Source organism: Coregonus clupeaformis, chromosome 27, assembly GCF_020615455.1.
Source record: "Coregonus clupeaformis isolate EN_2021a chromosome 27, ASM2061545v1, whole genome shotgun sequence".
NCBI lineage: Eukaryota > Metazoa > Chordata > Actinopteri > Salmoniformes > Salmonidae > Coregonus > Coregonus clupeaformis.
The window spans coordinates 45,598,608-45,616,927 of NC_059218.1; the positions used below are offsets into that span (position 1 = coordinate 45,598,608).

At 47.4% G+C, this 18,320-nt stretch overlaps 1 protein-coding gene across 1 annotated transcript in view; it reads left to right on the plus strand.

Annotated features, from left to right (window-relative positions):
• LOC121541348 (reticulon-4 receptor-like 1) overlaps positions 1-14,983 on the plus strand; it is a 204,316-nt gene extending 189,333 nt beyond the window's left edge. Inside the window, exons 2-6 of the mRNA XM_041850324.2 lie at positions 9,001-9,173; positions 12,791-13,075; positions 13,262-13,371; positions 13,466-13,670; positions 14,354-14,983. Coding sequence (XP_041706258.2) covers positions 9,001-9,173; positions 12,791-13,075; positions 13,262-13,371; positions 13,466-13,670; positions 14,354-14,983 — 1,403 coding nt within the window. The remainder of the gene's footprint in view (positions 1-9,000; positions 9,174-12,790; positions 13,076-13,261; positions 13,372-13,465; positions 13,671-14,353) is intronic.
• The last annotated feature ends 3,337 nt before the right edge of the window (positions 14,984-18,320 follow it).

Consider the following 18,320-nt stretch of genomic DNA (forward strand, 5'->3'; position numbering starts at 1 on the left):
GAAGAAACCCATAGTGGCGTGACTGGTGGGGTATGTACACTACCAGTCAAAAGTTTTAGAACACCTACTCATTCAAGGGTTTTTCTTTATTTTTACTATTTTCTACATTGTAGAATAATATTGAAGATATCAAAACTATGAAATAACACATATGAAATCTTGTAGTAACCAAAATAGTGTTAAACAAATCAAAATATATTTTATATTTGAGATTCTTCAAATAGCCACCCTTTGCCTTGATGGCAGCTTTGTACACTCTTGGCATTCTCTCAACCAGCTTCACCTGGAATGCTTTTCCAACAGTCCTGAAGGAGTTCCCACATATGCTGAGCACTTGTTGTCACGGTTTACTAAGCCAGAACCCAGAAGCAGACCAGGACAAGGTAAGTGGTGTCAAAGGTGAGTGTTTATTTAACTGATCCACGGGTGATGTTGAATAATCCAGGGAACAGAGCGGGCGGCGTGGATGAGTTGTAGAAGGTGCAGTGGTTGGTCCAATGATGGCTCGGCAGCCGCCGACCATCAGGCAGAGGTTGGGTGAAGGTTCCGGACGAGTGACTGTAGGGAGAACAAAACAGAGGTAAGCATACAACAAGCAAACAAGGTGCAAAACAACAAAACTAATGCTCTAAGCTCTAGGACTGATCCGCTGATAAACATACTGTTCATGGCTAACGATCCGGCAGGGAATGGATGTCAGGTCAGAGCTTATGAAGGTGATGATCAGGGCCAGGTGTGCAGATTGCTGATGGAATACTGGTGTGGAAATCAGGAGAGCTCCCGCCTAGCAACGTAGCCCGGCAACCAGGCAGGGAGCGTTCCAGAACCCTCGGGAAACTGGAGATCCCGAGCAGAAAAACTAATACACAGACAGGAACCGACTCAGACTGCCGGAATCGTTACAGTACCCCCTCCGATGAACGCCACCGGGCGGACTCCCGGAGCGCCAGGATGGAGGCGGTAGAAGTCACGAATGAGGTCAGCATCTAGGATCTGTCGCCGCGGAATCCAACTCCTCTCTTCAGGACCATACCCCTCCCAGTCCACGAGATACTGAAACCCCGGCCCCGCCGTCTGGAATCCATGATGCGTCGCACCGTGTAGGCAGGACCACCTCCGATCATCCGAGGAGGAGGAGGAGGAGGCGGAGGAGGCAACAGAGGACTGAGGAAAACAGGCTTGAGGCAGGAGACATGAAAGGTGGGATGGACTCTGAGCGTCCTCGGTAGTTTGAGTCGAACTGCCACCGGATTGATCACCTTCTCCACCACAAACGGACCAATGAACTTCGCTAACAACTTCCTAGACTCAGTCCGTAAAGGAAGATCCCGTGTGGCCAACCAGACCCTATCTCCGATGGTATAGGTGGGAGCGGGGATCCGGCGACGATTCGCCTGGAGCTGATACCGTCCGAAACTCTAAGGAGTGCCTTTCTGGCCCGATGCCAGGTCCGGTGGCAACGACGAATATGGGCCTGAACAGAGGGCACTGAGAGCTCCTTCTCCTGAGAAGGGAACAAGGGAGGTTGGTAGCCATACAGGCACTGGAAGGGGAGACATCCCAGTGGCAGATGTAGGGAGAGTATTGTGGGCATACTCAACCCAAGGCAACTGAGAGACCCAGGAGGTGGGGTTGGAAGAGACAAGGCAGCGTAGCGTGGATTCCATCTTCTGGTTGGCTCTCTCCGCCTGACCATTAGATTGGGGGTGAAAACCAGATGTGAGACTGACTGTAGCTCCAATGGCCAAACAGAAGGACTTCCAGACAGCAGAGGTAAACTGAGGGCCACGGTCGGAAACGATATCACTGGGCAAACCGTGGACCCTGAAAACCTCCCTAACCAGGATCTCGGACGTCTCCGAGGCAGAGGGAAGCTTGGCAATTGGCACAAAGTGGGCGAACTTGCTGAATCTGTCCACGATAGTCAGAACGACCGTGTTCCCCTCAGAAGAGGGCAACCCAGTGACAAAGTCCAGGGCCAGATGCGACCATGGTCGCCGGGGAATAGGAAGGGGGTGAAGTAGTCCAGAGCTGGGCCGATTGGTACTCTTATTCTGCGCACACACTGGACAGGCAGCAACAAAACCCCGAGTATCCTCGGCCATGGCAGGCCACCAAAACGCCTGCGAAGAAACGCCATCGTCCGAGCCACGCCAGGGTGACAAGCCATCTTGCTGGCGTGGGACCATTTGAGGACAGCAGGACAAACCGACTCAGGCACAAACAACCGACCGGTGGACCGCTACGGACCGGGCTGCGTCCGAAGGGCCGCCATCACCTCCTCCTCAATCTTCCACATAACTGCTCCCACGACGCAGTTCCGGGGGAGAATTGTCTCGGTCTTGGACCCACTCTCTTCCGTCTTGAGAACCTCCGGGACAAGGCGTCCGCCTTGCCGTTCTTAGATCCAGGTCGGAATGTCGGGGAAAAATTGAATCGTCCGAAAAACAACGCCCACCTGGCCTGACGGGGAGTTGAGACGTCTAGCCGATTGCACGTAAGCAAGATTCTTGTGGTCAGTCCAGACAATAAACGGTTGCTCCGCCTCCAACCAGTGGCGCCACTCCTCCAAGGCAAGTTTCACCGCGAGAAGCTCCCGGTTGCCCACATCGTAGTTCCTCTCCGCAGGCGAAAGGCGACGAGAGTAGTAGGCGCAGGGATGGAGTTTACTGTCCGTGGAGCATCGCTGCGACAGGATGGCGCCAACTCCCACATCAGACGCGGCCCACTTCAACGATTTAACTGACGGGCCGTGTCCGGTTGAGAGAGAATCGGGTGCGTTGGTGAATCGTCTCTTCAAATCCAGAAACGCTCGATCCGCCTCCGGATTCCACTTGAAGGTCCTGATACTGGAAGTCAAGGCAGTTAACGGAGCGGCCACACGGCTGTAATCCCGGATGAATCTGCGGTAGAAATTCGCAAACCCCAAAAATCTCTGGAGCTGCAATCTCGCACCGGGCTGGGCCCATTCCAGAACCGCTCTAACCTTCTCCTGGTCCATCCTAATCTCTCCCCTGGAGATGATGTACCCGAGAAAGGATGTCGTGGTGGGCGTGAAACTCGCACTTCTCGGCCTTCACGAACAGGCGATTCTCCAACAATCGCTGCAGAACCTGCCGGACATGCTGGACGTGGTCGGAAGGTTCCTTCGAGAAGATCAGAATGTCATCCAGGTAAACAAACACAAAGAGACCGATCATATCTCTCAGGACGTCGTTCACCATACTCTGGAATACCGCTGGAGCATTGGTCAGTCCAAACGGCATCACCTGATACTCGAGTGACCCATCGGTGTATTGAAACCCGTCAACCACTCGTCCCCCTCTCTGATCCGGGACCATGTGATACGCATTGCGTGGGTCTAGTTTGGTGAACACCGTAGCACCCTGTAAGGAGTCGAAGGCAGAGCTCATCAAGGGCAGGGGATACTTGTTCTTGACCGTGATGTCATTCAACCCCCGATAATCAATACACGGTCGAAGAGAGCCATCCTTCTTACCCACAAAGAAGAATCCTGCCCCCCAGGGGTGATGACGAGGGACGAACGAGACCAGCAGCTAGGGACTCCTTGATGTAGGTCTCCAAAGCCTCACGTTCAGGTCGGGAGATACTGTATAACCTTCCCTTGGGGTAGACAGCTCCAGGGAACAGGTTGATGGCACAATCATATGGTCGGTGGGGAGGGAGTGACAGAGCCTTCTGCTTACTGAACACTTCCCCCAAATCGTGATATGTCTCGGGAACCAGGGACAAATCTGGGGGTTTAGCCTCAATCACCTGACTGGGAACCGAATGGGGACAGGCAGTCTTGAGACAGTTAGCATGACAATCAAGGCTCCAACTCGTTACCTTGCCCGTCACCCAATCGAACGTGGGATTGTGTTCCTTCAGCCAGGGGTATCCAAGGACCAGAGGAACATGGGAAGACGGCAGAATGAAGAATGAAATCATCTCAGAATGATTCCCCGACAACAGCATCTTAACCGGTTCAGTCCTCATCGTGATACGTGCCAGACTACTGCCGTTCAGAGTGGTCGCCTCAATGGCTTCCGGCAATTGCTCCTTGGAAAGCCCCAGCTGTTCCACCAACTCGGCATCAAGAAAGCTTCCATCGGCACCTGAATCGATAAAAGCGTTAATCGCTAAGCTCTGATTCCTGTTCATAAGGGTAGCCGAAACGGGGTCTGACAGAGGTATTGAGAGGTCGAAACTGGCTCGCTAAAAGTCCTCCCAACTTTAGCGAACCGCGCAGTTTGACGACCGCCGGGAACAGGTGGCGAGGTAATGTCCCGAACCACCACAGTAGAGGCAACAGTTAGTCCTACGTCTGAGTTGGCGTTCCTCCTTGGTTAACCCGTGCCGCCCTACTTGCATTGGTTCAGAATCGGGAGACAGGACCTCTCCACTAATCCTGTGTGGTGGACGATGATCGACGTATTCTGGTCCAATCACCGACCCGACTGGAACCTGAGAAGCTGATCGATTGGACGGAACCCATTGCTTCTCCCTCCTTCGCTCTCGGACTCGATTATCCACCCGAATAGACAAGGCTACCAAGCTGTCCAGGTCACTAGGCTCGGATAGGAGATCAACTCATCCTTGAGCTGCTCCGACAGACCCTGGTAAAAGGCCGCTTGCAGAGACTCCTCATTCCACCCACTCTCCACAGCCAACGCCTTGAACTCGATCACGAAGTCGGCCACGCTGCGAGTTCCTTGGCGAGCGAAAACAGGCGCCTAGCTGCGTCCCTCCCTCGGACGGAATGGTCGAAGAGCTTCCTCATCTCGGCCGTGAACCCCTGGTATGAAGCCATGCAGGGGTCCTGTCGTTCCCAAACGGCTGAAGCCCACTCCAGCGCTCGACCACGCAGCAACTCAATCACAAAGGCTATCCTAGCCTTGTCTGTGGAATAAGAGTAGGGCTGTAGATCGAACACTAACCCACACTGCATAAGGAAAGAACGGCATCTTCCCAGCTCCCCCTCATATTTATCCGGCGTCGGAACCTTGGGCTCACGGAAGGACACAGCTCCAGAAGCGGCAGGCGAGATGGGTGAAACCGGTAGTGGATCCTCCACCGGAAACTTGCGCTGGTTCTGGACCTCCGTCAGACCGGTAGAAAGGTTCCGAACTGCCAACGCGATCTCCTGTAGCTCCGTGCTATGATGGCCCAACATCTTCTCCTGATGGGAAATGGCATGGCGAACAGAGTCCAGGTCCGCTGGGTTCATACTGGCCGGATCGTTCTGTCACGGTTTACTAAGCCAGAACCCAGAAGCAGACCAGGACAAGGTAAGTGGTGTCAAAGGTGAGTGTTTATTTAACTGATCCACGGGTGATGTTGAATAATCCAGGGAACAGAGCGGGCGGCGTGGATGAGTTGTAGAAGGTGCAGTGGTTGGTCCAATGATGGCTCAGCAGCCGCCGACCATCAGGCAGAGGTTGGGTGAAGGTTCCGGACGAGTGACTGTAGGGAGAACAAAACGGAGGTAAGCATACAACAAGCAAACAAGGTGCAAAACAACAAAACTAATGCTCTAAGCTCTAGGACTGATCCGCTGATAAACATACTGTTCATGGCTAACGATCCGGCAGGGAATGGATGTCAGGTCAGAGCTTATGAAGGTGATGATCAGGGCCAGGTGTGCAGATTGCTGATGGAATGCAGGTGTGGAAATCAGGAGAGCTCCCGCCTAGCAACGTAGCCCGGCAACCAGGCAGGGAGCGTTCCAGAACCCTCGGGAAACTGGAGATCCCGAGCAGAAAAACTAATACACAGACAGGAACCGACTCAGACTGCCGGAATCGTTACACTTGTTGGCTGCTTTTCCTTCTCTCTGCGTTCTGACTCATCCCGAACCATCTCAATTGGTTTGAGATCTGGGGATTGTGGAGGCCAGGTCATCTGATGCAGCACTCCATCACTCTCATTCTTGGTAAAATAGACCTTACACAGCCTGGAGGTGTGTTGGGTCATTGTCCTGTTGAAAAACAAATGATAGTCCCATTAAACGCAAATCAGATGGGATGGCGTATCGCTGCAGAATGCTGTGGTAGCCATGCTGGTTAAGTGTGCCTTGAATTCTAAATCCATTAGAGACAGTGTCACCAGCAAAGCGCCCATACACCATAACACCTCCTCGTTCCATGCTTTATGGTGGGAAATACACATGCAGAGATCATCCGTTCACCCACACCGCATCTCACAAAGACACGGCGGTTGGAACCAAAAATCTACAATTTCAACTCCAGACCAAAGGACAAATTTCCACCGGTCTAATGTCCATTGCTCGTGTTTCTTGGCCCAAGCAAGTCTCTTCTTATTATCGGTGTCCTTTAGTAGTGGTTTATTTGCACCAATTTGACCATGAAGGCCTGATTCACACAGGCTCCTCTGAACAGTTGATGTTTGAGATGTGTCTGTTACTTGAACTCTGTGAAGCATTTATTTGGGCTGCAATTTCTGAGGCTGGTAACTCTAATGAACTTATCCTCTGCAGCAGAGGTAACTCTGTGTCTTCCTGTCCTGTGGCGGTCCTCATGAGAGCCAGTTTCATCATAGTGCTTGATGGTTTTTGCGACTGCACATGAAGAAACCTTCAAAGTTCTTGAAATGTTCCGTGTTGACTGACCTTCATGTCTTAAAGTAATGATGGACTGTCGTTTCTCTTTTTTTATTTGAGCTGTTCTTGCCATAATATTGACTTGGTCTTTTACCAAATAGGGCTATCTTCTGTATACCCCCCACCTTGTCACAACACAACTGATTGGCTCAAATGCATTAAATTAACTTTTAAGAAGGCACACTTGTTAATTGAAATGCATTCCAGGTGACTACCTCATGAAGCTGGTTGAGAGAATGCCAAGAGTGTGCAAAGTTGTCATCAAGGCAAAGGGTGGCTATTTGAAGAATCTCAAATCTCAAATATATTTTGATTTGTTGAAAACTTTTTTGGTTACTACATGATTCCATATGTGTTATTTCATAGTTTTGATGTCTTCACTATTATTATACAATGTATAAAATAGTAAAAATAAATAAAAACCCTTGAATGAGTAGGTGTTCTAAACCTTTTGACTGGTAGTGTATGTCTGGTTGAAGTGTATGCAAATAGATTATACAGGTGAATAGGCATTTTCAACACACACGTTTCTTAAAAAGACTAAAAGAGAAGAAGTACATTTCTCTTCAACCCTCAACCATGAAAGACTATCATGAATGTTGTTGATGTTAGGTCCATGTGTGCAGTTAAGGGCGAGGCGTGCTGCTCTGTTTTGAGCCAGCTGCAGCTTTGCTAGGTCTTTCTTTACTGCACCTGACCCTATTACCGGACAGTAATCGAGACCAGAGCCTGAACAGCTGGTACAGTTGATCTTTGTGTCAAAAACACAGGACATCTTTTTATAACAGACATCCCTCTCCCCATCTTCACAACAACTTTGTCAATATGACTTGACCATGATAACTGACCATCCAATGTTACTCCTAGGAGTTCGGCTTCTTCAACTTGTTCAATGGTCACAAAATTCCAGTTGATGTTTTGGTCTAAGAGAATGCTTTGAACCAAATGCAATACTTTTGGTTTTAGTTGTATTTATTGTTAATGATCCATTCTGACACTGACTGTAACTCCTTGCTTAAGAGTCTCAGGGAGCTCACTGGCTGTAGCTGCTGTTGTGAAGAGTGTGAGATCATCAACATGCATAGTCATTTTAGCTTCTTGTAAGACAAGTGGCAAATCATTTGTAAAATACTTTCTTCATTACCCACCCTTACTCATCAAGTCTGCTAACTTCATTGTAAAGGTCTGGATTGGCTACTTATGTTGTTTTAATTTAGTAGTATTATTATTATTACTATTACTATTACTATTATTACTATTATTATTACTGTTATAATCATTATTATTATTATTATTACTATTAATAATATTATTAATATTATTATACATATTATTATTACTATTATTAGTATTAGTATTATTATTATGACTTGTTTGCCACGTTTTTTTGCACCATTTCTTTCAACCACACAATTTTTCATTTCATCATCGATCCAGGGGGCTCCAACAGTTCTCTGTTAGTTTCTTAACTAACAGAGAACTGGCAAGAATAATTTTACAAATACTCCAAGTGCTGCATCTGGATTCTCCTCCTTATACACATCAGACCAACATAAATGTTTTACATCTTCAACAGATGCGTCCTGAGAAAACATTTTGCACGATCTCTTATAAATAACTTTAGGACTTTGGTACTTTGGCTTTCCTTGTTATTGCCACAATGTTATTGTCACTACAGCCAATGGGAACTGGTATTGCTTTGGTGCAAAGCTCTGCAGCATTAGTGAAGATATGATCAATACAAGGGGATGTCACAGATCCGAAAGTATTGGTATACACTCTAGTTGGTTGGTTGAGTGATAACCTGGGTCATGTTACAGGCGTTAGTCACAGTAAGGAGCTTCCTCTTGAGAGTACAACTATACAGAAAAGCAATGTCTCTGTTAGCATCAGAGGCGTTATCTAACATCACACACATATTCTCCAGATACTGACAGTTAGCACTTGGTGGCCTACAGCGTAGCGCCCCATGTAGCTCAGTTGGTAGAGCATGGCGCTTGCAACGCCAGGGTTGTGGGTTCGATTCCCACGGGGGCCAGTATGAAAATAAAAAATGTATGCACTCACTAACTGTAAGTCGCTCTGGATAAGAGCATCTGCTAAATGACGTAAATGTAAATGTATAGCAGTACATATTCTCCAGATGCTGACAGTTAGCACTTGGTGGCCTGTAGCAGTACATGTTCTCCAGATGCTGACAGTTAGCACTTGGTGGCCTGTAGCAGAACCCTAAATATAAGAGGCTTCATGTGAAGCAGGTGAACCTGCAACCACAGCACTTCTACTTCATTTGTCCTGAGATCCTCTCTGAGCTTTACAGGAATATATACAGCAAAACCTCTTTACTCATCTCTCTCTATCCTCTCCTCCTCTGTCAGGTTGTGGTGGTGTAGGTGTCCTCCTCGTCCTATGCGGGTGGTTGGAGCTCTCCTCCCCCTGTCCCAGAGACTGTATCTGCTACACCTCTCCCAGCACCGTGTCCTGTCAGGCCCAGAACTTTCTGTCTGTCCCAGAGGAGATCCCAGCCCAGAGCGAGAGGGTCTTCCTGCAGGTAAGAGCCAGTAGATTACTCAGTCTCCTGTAGTCTAGAAAATTAAAAGCCTTTGTATTTTTTGGGGGAGTTATTTTATGCACATTTATGCAAATGTTTTTAGTTTATAGTTTTATAAAAGTGTTTATTTGTTTATTTGATAGCCTTAATGTTTTAAAGTTGGTTTTGTAGCTTAATTGAGTGCCTTGAACGTATTTTTTTGGAATGGTTTTGTCCAGAGCCATATATTTAGAAATGTAATATTGTTCTAATTCTAGACATTCATCTACATATAATTATTGAAATATCCCCCTTGTAATGGTAATGGGGCTCTAACACATTGTCTTATGCCAGATAGCGTGTTGATTCCGCCTGCACTGATCTGTCTCGTATCTCGCAAAGGGTAATGGGAGAGATGAAAAGTAGTCCGGCTACAACGGCTGTCGAACATAAAAAAATATTACCTAGGTGACATGGTCTGCTGAACCACATTTCTGCCTCATAACTGTCTGAATTTATCTAAACTAAAACAATAAATCGGTCAATAATATTGATGTTTTTTTCGTGAGGAAATGTTGTGCTTCACAGAGCAGTATTTTCTGAAGTTTGACAATGGCCACGAAAGCTAACATACAGTGCCTTTGGAAAGTATTTTCCACATTTTGTTACATTACAGCCTTATTCAAAAATGGATTAAATAAATCATTATTTTCAGCAATCTACACACAATACCCCATGATAACAAAGTGAAAACTGGTTTTTAGATATTTTAGCAAATTTATAAAATATAAAAAAATGAAATACTTTATTTATATAAATATTCAGACCCTTCGCTATGTGACTCAAAATTTAGCTCAGGTGCATCCTGTTTCTATTGATCATCCTTGAGATGTTTCTACAACTTCATTGGAGTCCACCTGTGGTAAATTAAATTGATTGGACATGATTTGGAAAGGCACACACCTGTCTATATAAGGTCCCACAGTTGACAGTGCATGTCAGAGCAAAAACCAAGCCATGAGGAAAAAATGAATTGTCTGTAGAGCTCAGAGACAGGATTGTGTCGAGGCACAGATTTCGGGAAGGGTACCAAAAAAATTACAGCATTGAAGCTCCCAAAGAACACAGTGGCCTCTTCCTAGAGCTTCCTAGAGCTGGCCGCCCTGCCAAACTGAGCAATCGGGAGAGAAGGGCCTTGGTCAGGGAGGTGACCAAGAACCTGATGGTCACTCTGGCAGAGCTCTAGAGTTCCTCTGTGGAGATGGGAGAACCTTCCAGAAGGACAGTCCACCAATCAGGCCTTTATGGTAGAGGGGCCAGATGGAAGCCACTCCTCAGTAAAAGGCACATGACAGCCCGCTTGGAGTTTGCCAAAAGGCACCTAAAGATCTCAGACCATGAGAAACAAGATTTTCTGGTCTGATGAAACCAAGATTGAACTCTTTGGCCTTTATGCCAAGCGTCACGTCTGGAGGAAACCTGGCACCATCCCTACGGTGAAGCATGGTGGTGGCAGCATCATGCTGTGGGGATGTTTTTCAGCTGCACGGACTGGGAGACTAGTCAGGATCGAGGGAAAGATGAACGGAGCAAAGAACAGAGAGATCCTTGATGAAAACCTGCTCCAGAGTGCTCAGTACCTCAGACTGGGTTGAAGGTTCACCTTCCAACAGGACAACGAGCCTAAGCACACAGGCAAGACAATGCAGGAGTGGCCCAACCAGAGCTTGGACTTGAACCTGATCGAACATCTCTGGAGAGACCTGAAAATAGCTGTGTAGCGACGCTCCCCATCCAACCTGACCGAGCTTGAGAGGATCTGCAGAGAAGAATGGGAGAAACTCCCCAAATACAGAAGTGCCAAGCTTGTAGCGGCATACCCAAGAAGACTTGAGGCTGTAATCGCTGCCAAAGGTGCTTCAACAAAGTACTGAGTAAATCATCTGAATACTTATGTAAATGCGATTTTTCATTTTTTCTTTGTTTTAATAAATTTGCAAACATTTCTAAAAACCTGTTTTTGCTTTGTCATTATGGGGTATGGTAAAAAACTATTTAATCAATTTTAGAATAAGGCTGTAATGTAACATCATGTGGAAAATACCTTCCGAGTCCAATATTAGCTTGCTAGCTGAGCCAGTCACTGAAACCAACCAGATACCTACTTAGCGCGGCACACACAATATTGAATGCTTCCAACAAAAGCTAGCTAGCAAACTAGTAGTTGTGCTAAAGCTAACATTATTTGTTTTCATGTAGCAGCTGTTCTGCCGCGAGTCATTGTAGTAGCCTCAATAAGGATTTATACTATACAAGCGGCACTCGCCAAGCCACGCTAGCCTCGCCCTCTTTTCAGTTCGCTGCAGCTAGTGAATGGAACGAGCGGCAAAAAACACTCAAACTGGACAGTTTTATCTCCATCTCTTCATTCATTCGGGCTCCTGAGTGGCGCAGTGGTCTAAGGCACTGCATCGCAGTGCTAACTGTGCCACTAGAGATCCTGGTTCGAATCCAGGCTCTGTCGCAGCCGGCCGTGACCGGGAGACTCATGGGCGGCGCACAATTGGCCCAGCGTTGTCCAGGGTAGGGGAGGGAATGGCCGGCAGGGATGTAGCTCAGTTGATAGAGCATGGCGTTTGCAACGCCAGGGTTGTGGGTTCGATTCCCACGGGGGGCCAGTATAAAAAAATATGTATTCACTAACTGTAAGTCGCTCTGGATAAGAGCGTCTGCTAAATGACTAAAATGTAAATGTAAAATTCAAAGACTCAATCATGGACACTCTTACTGACAGTTGTGGATGCTTCGCGTGATATATTGCTGTCTCTACCTTCTTGCCTTTGTGCTGTTATCTGTGTCCCAATAATGTTTGTACCATGTTTTGTGCTGCTACCATGTTGTGTTGCCACCATGCTATGTTGTCATGTGTTGCTGCCATGCTATGTTGTCTTAGGTCTCTCTTTATGTAGTGTTGTCGTGATGTGTGTTTTGTCCTTTCATTTTAATCCCGTACCCGCAGGAAGCCTTTTGCCTTTTGGTAGGCCGTCATTGTATATAGGAATTTCTAATAAACTGACTTGCCTAGTTAAATAAAGGTTAAACAAATAAATAAAATACAAATGTGGGTGCTAACAAGCTAGCAAGCAAGCTAAGTAGTGCTATGTATGAACAGCCATTGTCAGCCAATCCAGTATGGGTTGGAAGCTATGGTGAGCTTCGATTGGTCACTTGTGTCACGATATCGCGTTCAGCTTTACCCAACTTTAGTCCCGCCCTGTTCAGCTCCCTCGCCCATGCTCGCATCGCTCAACGGTCCCCCGGCCCATTCCACTTCTCTCACTTTCCTTCCATTGAAAGTGAATGGCTTCTGATGTTTCACCGTGCGATGCCTTCCTAGTATAAACAGGCCTTCAGGCTACTCAGCTGACCCAACGATGCAAAGTTACAAGTTAGTGATCGCGGAGAAACATGCTGACTTGCGGACTGATTTCTGATAACAGTCCACTCTGGTTTTGTCTAATTATAACTTCCAATGTTCCAATCAGTCAATACCAGTTTTCAAAGAGCACCTGATCTGCCACATCCCTAAGCAACGCTCCCATCCTTTGTTTCTCTCGTTCCTTCCTCTATTCTTCTAGAACAACAAGATCCAACGTCTCCTGCGAGGCCACTTCAGCCCCACCACGGCCATGCTGTGGCTTTACTCCAACAACATCTCCTACATCCAGGCCTCCACCTTCCACGGCTTTGCCCGCCTGGAGGAGCTGGACCTGGGGGACAACCGTCACCTGAGAGCCCTGGCTTCAGACACCTTCCAGGGGCTAGGCCGGCTGCACGCCCTGCACCTCTACCACTGTGGGCTTCTCAGCCTGCCATCTGGGATATTTGAGGGGCTCAGCAGCTTGCAGTACCTCTATCTACAGGTAGGGGAATATAATATAAATCGTAGATATATTACACACATCATGGGTACAGTGAGAAGCCAGCATGTGTAGGCAACAATAATGAAGTGAACACAAGCCTCCCTGACACCACATCCTTCTTACACAGTTGTATATTTGCCTTATAGGCCTTTAGATGTTAGATCTTAATTCCTCCCCCCTCCCCAGGACAACCAATTGGAGTTCCTGGAGGATGATCTGTTTGTTGACCTGCTGAACCTCAGCCACCTCTTCCTCCATGGCAACAAGCTATGGTCGCTCCACCAGAACACCTTCAGGTGGGACATACCTTTTTGATTGATTGATTTAGCCGTGCTTTTACTTAGAATGTGTCCCAAATGACACCCTATTGATTGACCGCTGTCCCTCCAGGGGTCTCGGGGTGCTGGACCGTCTCTTGCTGCACCAGAACCGTCTGCAGTGGGTCCACCGTCTGGCCTTCCACGACCTGCATCGCCTCACCACCCTCTACCTGTTCAACAACTCTCTGACTGAGCTGTCTGGGGCCAGCCTGGCCCTGCTGCCTGCTCTAGAGTACCTCAGACTCAACGACAACCCTTGGGAGTGTGACTGCAAGGTCGGACACAGTTCAAACACACCTTAAAACACACTTTCAAAACACACTCAAAACACACCTTCAAAACACACCTTAAAACACACCTTCAAAACACACCTCAAAACACACCTTAAAACACACCTTCAAAGCTCATCTCAAAACACACCTTAAAACACACCTTCAAAACACACCATAAAACACACCTCAAAACACACCTTCAAAACACACCTTCAAAACACACCTCAAACACCACACACCTCTTTCAGCTAGCCTTCCACTTAAATCAAATGTTCACTTAGGCCGGGATTCAATTCAAGGCGCATTGCAGAACGCTTGACATTTAAAGGTAATTTTCAACTGAGCTGAATGCGATCTCTGTGAACAGAGAAACATTGCCTTGAAAAAGTGCATTATCACCAATGCTCTACAACACGCCTCGGATTGAATCCCGACCTAAGTGAACATTTTATTGACATCAAAGTATGACTAAGCGAATTTCGACTGAAGGCGAATCTAGGATTTGCCCCAAAGGGCAACAATGTGCCTTTGAATCCCAGCCTTAATGTAATGTGTCCTTGGGAGTTTTGAAAGGCATCTAATATAAATGTATTATTATTATTATTGTTAGTATTACTATTATTATTATTATTATTATTATTATTATTATTATTTGTATTATTATTATTATTGTTATTATTATCCAGGCCCTGCCGCTGTGGGATTGGCTGCGGAGGTTCCGGGGCTCCACATCCTCTCTGGGTTGCGTCTCTCCGCCAGAGCTCCAGGGCCGGGACCTGAAGGGGCTGAGTAAGGAGGACCTACCCAGCTGTTCAGCAGGAGAAACCCAGGGAGGAGGTGTCATAGGCGGGGAGGCCGAGCTGGGGGAGTCCCTGAAGAAAGAGGAGGACCATCGACTCCATCACAGGAACCACAGGCACCGCCATAACCACCACCAGCACCCACACCTCCCACACGGGGACCAGCATAATGGGGACCCGTCCCCCTCGCCACTACCCCTGCCCAGGCCTCCCAAGGGGAGCCGCAGGAACTGTACCCGCAACAGGGGGCGTAAGGGGAAGGGAGGGGGTCAGGGGGGCTTGAATGAGGTGCAGGCACTGAGGGAGGGGGAGGAGAAGGACAACGCCCCTGGAGGGGGTAAATATGACCCCTCCGCCCCCCCTCGCAGGAGGAATAAGTGTGTTCCCAGGACTTCGGTTGGCCCGCCCAGCGGGGTCAAGAGAGCCAATAGTAATGCAGTGTCCCACTCCGCTGGGGCTTTTCTCGGTGTCCTATTGGCTGTGCTGCTGTCACTCACTGCTGTGATCCTCCTCTGAGACTGAGAGGAGGGTGATTTAGATCAACCCCTGCAGTACAGTACACACTCCCCTGAATGTCAGACCCACTCTGGCTCCTGCACTGAGGCGCACGTGTGTGTGTATGTGTGTGTGTGTGTGTGTGTGTGTGCGCGCGCATGCATGCGTGTGTGTTTAAGTGTACTCTGTTGATGTGTACCTGTAACATATAGCAGGGAAGTTCTTTGGGAGTCAAAACTGAAACGTAACAGGTTGCCCGTCGCTACGATGCCATAAGGGGGAGGAACAGTCTGTCACCTCCAAGGTTCTGATTGCGTGGTTGATCGACTGAACTGATGATTTAAGAATACACCTACTGCTACAGCCATGTCACCTGAAAGGATACCTCAGCACAGACATATGATAAGATGACCCTGACACATGTTGTTGCCAAACTGTAAAAAGATCCTTAAAAACATGAATCCACTGGGTTCTGTAATGCTGTGTTTGTAACCCATGTAAGTACAGTGTGGTTTGTGTGAACAGTCTCCATGTCTGTCTGCCCACTTTAAAACAAGCCAGAAAGAGAAGAGCGAGAGAGGAGAGTGAGAGTGATGGAATGAGCATATGGAACCCCTAGCTGTCCAATGAAGGGTGGAGAGAATGGAAAAACTGCTGCATCAGAATGCAGTCCTCACTCTGGAGTGTTCTAAACTAAACGATGGACCTGAAAGACTGAACATGGAACACTCTGATTCTACTGAACGGCTGATATGTCTGAGGAGAGAGCGCTCTGGAACTCTCCTCGTGATTCTGGAACCTTCAATGTTCTGAAACCTTCTTCATGGTTCTGGAGTCTTCTTCAGGATCTAGAACTCACAAAAAAACTTAATGGAGAGGTGATACAGGGACAGAGGTGACAGAGCGCCCCCAGCGCGCCTTGTGTAGAGGTAATAACACCTTCCCAGCCGAGCCCAGTCCTGTCCTACACTCAGGGCTTGGTTCAATCCGTACCGCCGAAGTTCAGCGCTATAGTTCGATTGAAGTTTAAAAGCAATGTTACTGCATTTGTGGAGACTGCATTCACGGTAAACACTGCATACGTTGTCTCAATCTGACATTTCCTTTACATTTCAAGCACGCTACAGCGCTGAACTTCGGCGATACAGATTGAATCGAGCCCTCACCTACAGTACCTAGCTGTCCCCACACTGACTGATGTCCCCTGTAGAACAGTGGTCTCCAACCCTGGTCCTGGAGAGATACAAATGGTGTAGGTTTTTGTTCTAGCCCAGCACAAACAAACCTGATTAAACTAATCCTGTGTTTCTCAATCTATTCCTGAGGGACACACAGGGAGTGCCTGTTTTTGTTCTAACCCAGTCACGCTGACACACCTGATTCAGCTAGTAATTAGTTGGATCAGGTGTGTTAGTGCAGGGCTGTAACGAAACCCTAAGCTCCCTACTGTGTGTCTAAAGGACCAGGGTTGGTAGCGGATGCAGTAGACATATTTGTACAGCTGTAAAACCTTGAGGTGATGCTGTAAAATTACAGTTGTGTCCTTTTGTTCATGTGAGGGTGACTTTTGTAACCACGGAGAAACTGGCACGGTCCTATCTGTCCGTCTGTCTGTCTGTCTGTCTGTCTTATTGGGGGCTGTCTTTTTCTTTTGTTCATTCTTCCACTCTTTCAGTTCTGTCTGAGTCATTTCAGATAAACGTCCTCCTCCACCTCTTCTATTTTTCTCCACCTCCCCTCCTCATCCCTCCCTCCCTCTGTCCTTCCCTCTCTCCCTCCCTCCCTCCCTCATTCCCTCATTCCCTTCCTCTGTGCTTCCCTCTGTCCCTCCCACCCTCCCTCTCTCTCTCCCTCCCTCTCTCCCTCCCACTGTCCGACCCTAATGTTTTGTATGTGGTTATAGAACTACGCCAGAAAGCTGTTTATAAACTACATTAAAAGGAATTGTCCTCATATCGCTGAGGTGGACTATTTGTTGGCTTCTCTTTTGTGCGTGTGTGTGTGTGTGTGTGTGTGTGTGTGTGTGTGTGTGTGTGTGTGTGTGTGTGTGTGTGTGTGTGCGATTTTCTGTTTTATTCAATGTTGGACTTACAGTAAGAAGACAAGGGAGAGCGAGAGAGACTGATAAAGGTAAAGAGAAATTGAGGAATGAGCAGAATTTAGGATAGAGTTTGAAATGTAATGAAGTAAGGGAAATAACAAAGATTAATATGCATACAGAGATAAACAGACACACACACGCACACACACACACACACACACACACACACACACACACACACACACACACACACACACACACACGGATAATTGTTTACCTCCTTCATGGCCTAGTTCTGTGGGCCACACCCTCATACATAAATGTGCAATGTGGACACTTCACGCTTTCTTGTTCTCTCTCTCTCTCTCTCTCTCTCTCTCTCTCTCTCTCTCTCTCTCTGTCTCTCTCTGTCTCTGTCTCTGTCTCTGTCTCTGTCTCTGTCTCTGTCTCTCTCTCTCTCTCTGTCTCTGTCTCTCTCTTTCTTTCTCTCTCCCTTCTTTCTGACGTGTCAGGTGAAATTAAAAACACCTTCAACCAAGAAAAGAGACCCGTCGCGAGAGAGAGAGAAAACAACTGAGAGTGAGATGATTGGGTGCCATAGGAAGAGAGGTACATTGAAAGGGGGATGTAGAAAGAACACTAATTATATGGAGAGAGAGAGAGAGAGTGAGATGTGTACAGTGCATTCGGAATGTATTTAGACCCTTTGACTTTTTCCACATTTTGTTACATTACAGCCTTATTCTAAAATTGATTAAATAAAAAATGTTCATCATCAATCTACACACAATACCCAATAATGACAAAGTGAAAACAGAAATACCTTATTTACATAAGTATTCAGACCCTTTGCCATCCTCTTTCTATTGATCATCCTTGAGATGTTTCTACAACTTGATTGGAGTCCACCTGTGGTAAATTCAATTGATTGGACATGATTTGGAAAGGCACACACCTGTCTATATAAGGTCCCACAGTGCATGTCAGAGCAAAAACCAAGCCATGAGATCCGGGGAAGGGTCCCAAAACATTTCTGCAGCATTGAAGGTCCCCAAGAACACAGTGGCCTCCATCATTCTGAAATTGAAGAATTTTGGAACCACCAAGACTCTTCCTAGAGCTTGCCGCCCGGCCAAACTGAGCAATCGGGGGAGAAGGGCCTTGGTCAGGGAGGTGACCAAGAACCCGATGGTGTCACGAGTTACAAAGCCAGAACCCAGAAGCAGACCAGGACAAGGTAAGTTGAAACGAAGGTGAGTGTTTATTTACAAATTCAAGAGTGATGCTGAATAATCCAGGGAACAGAGCGGGCGGCGT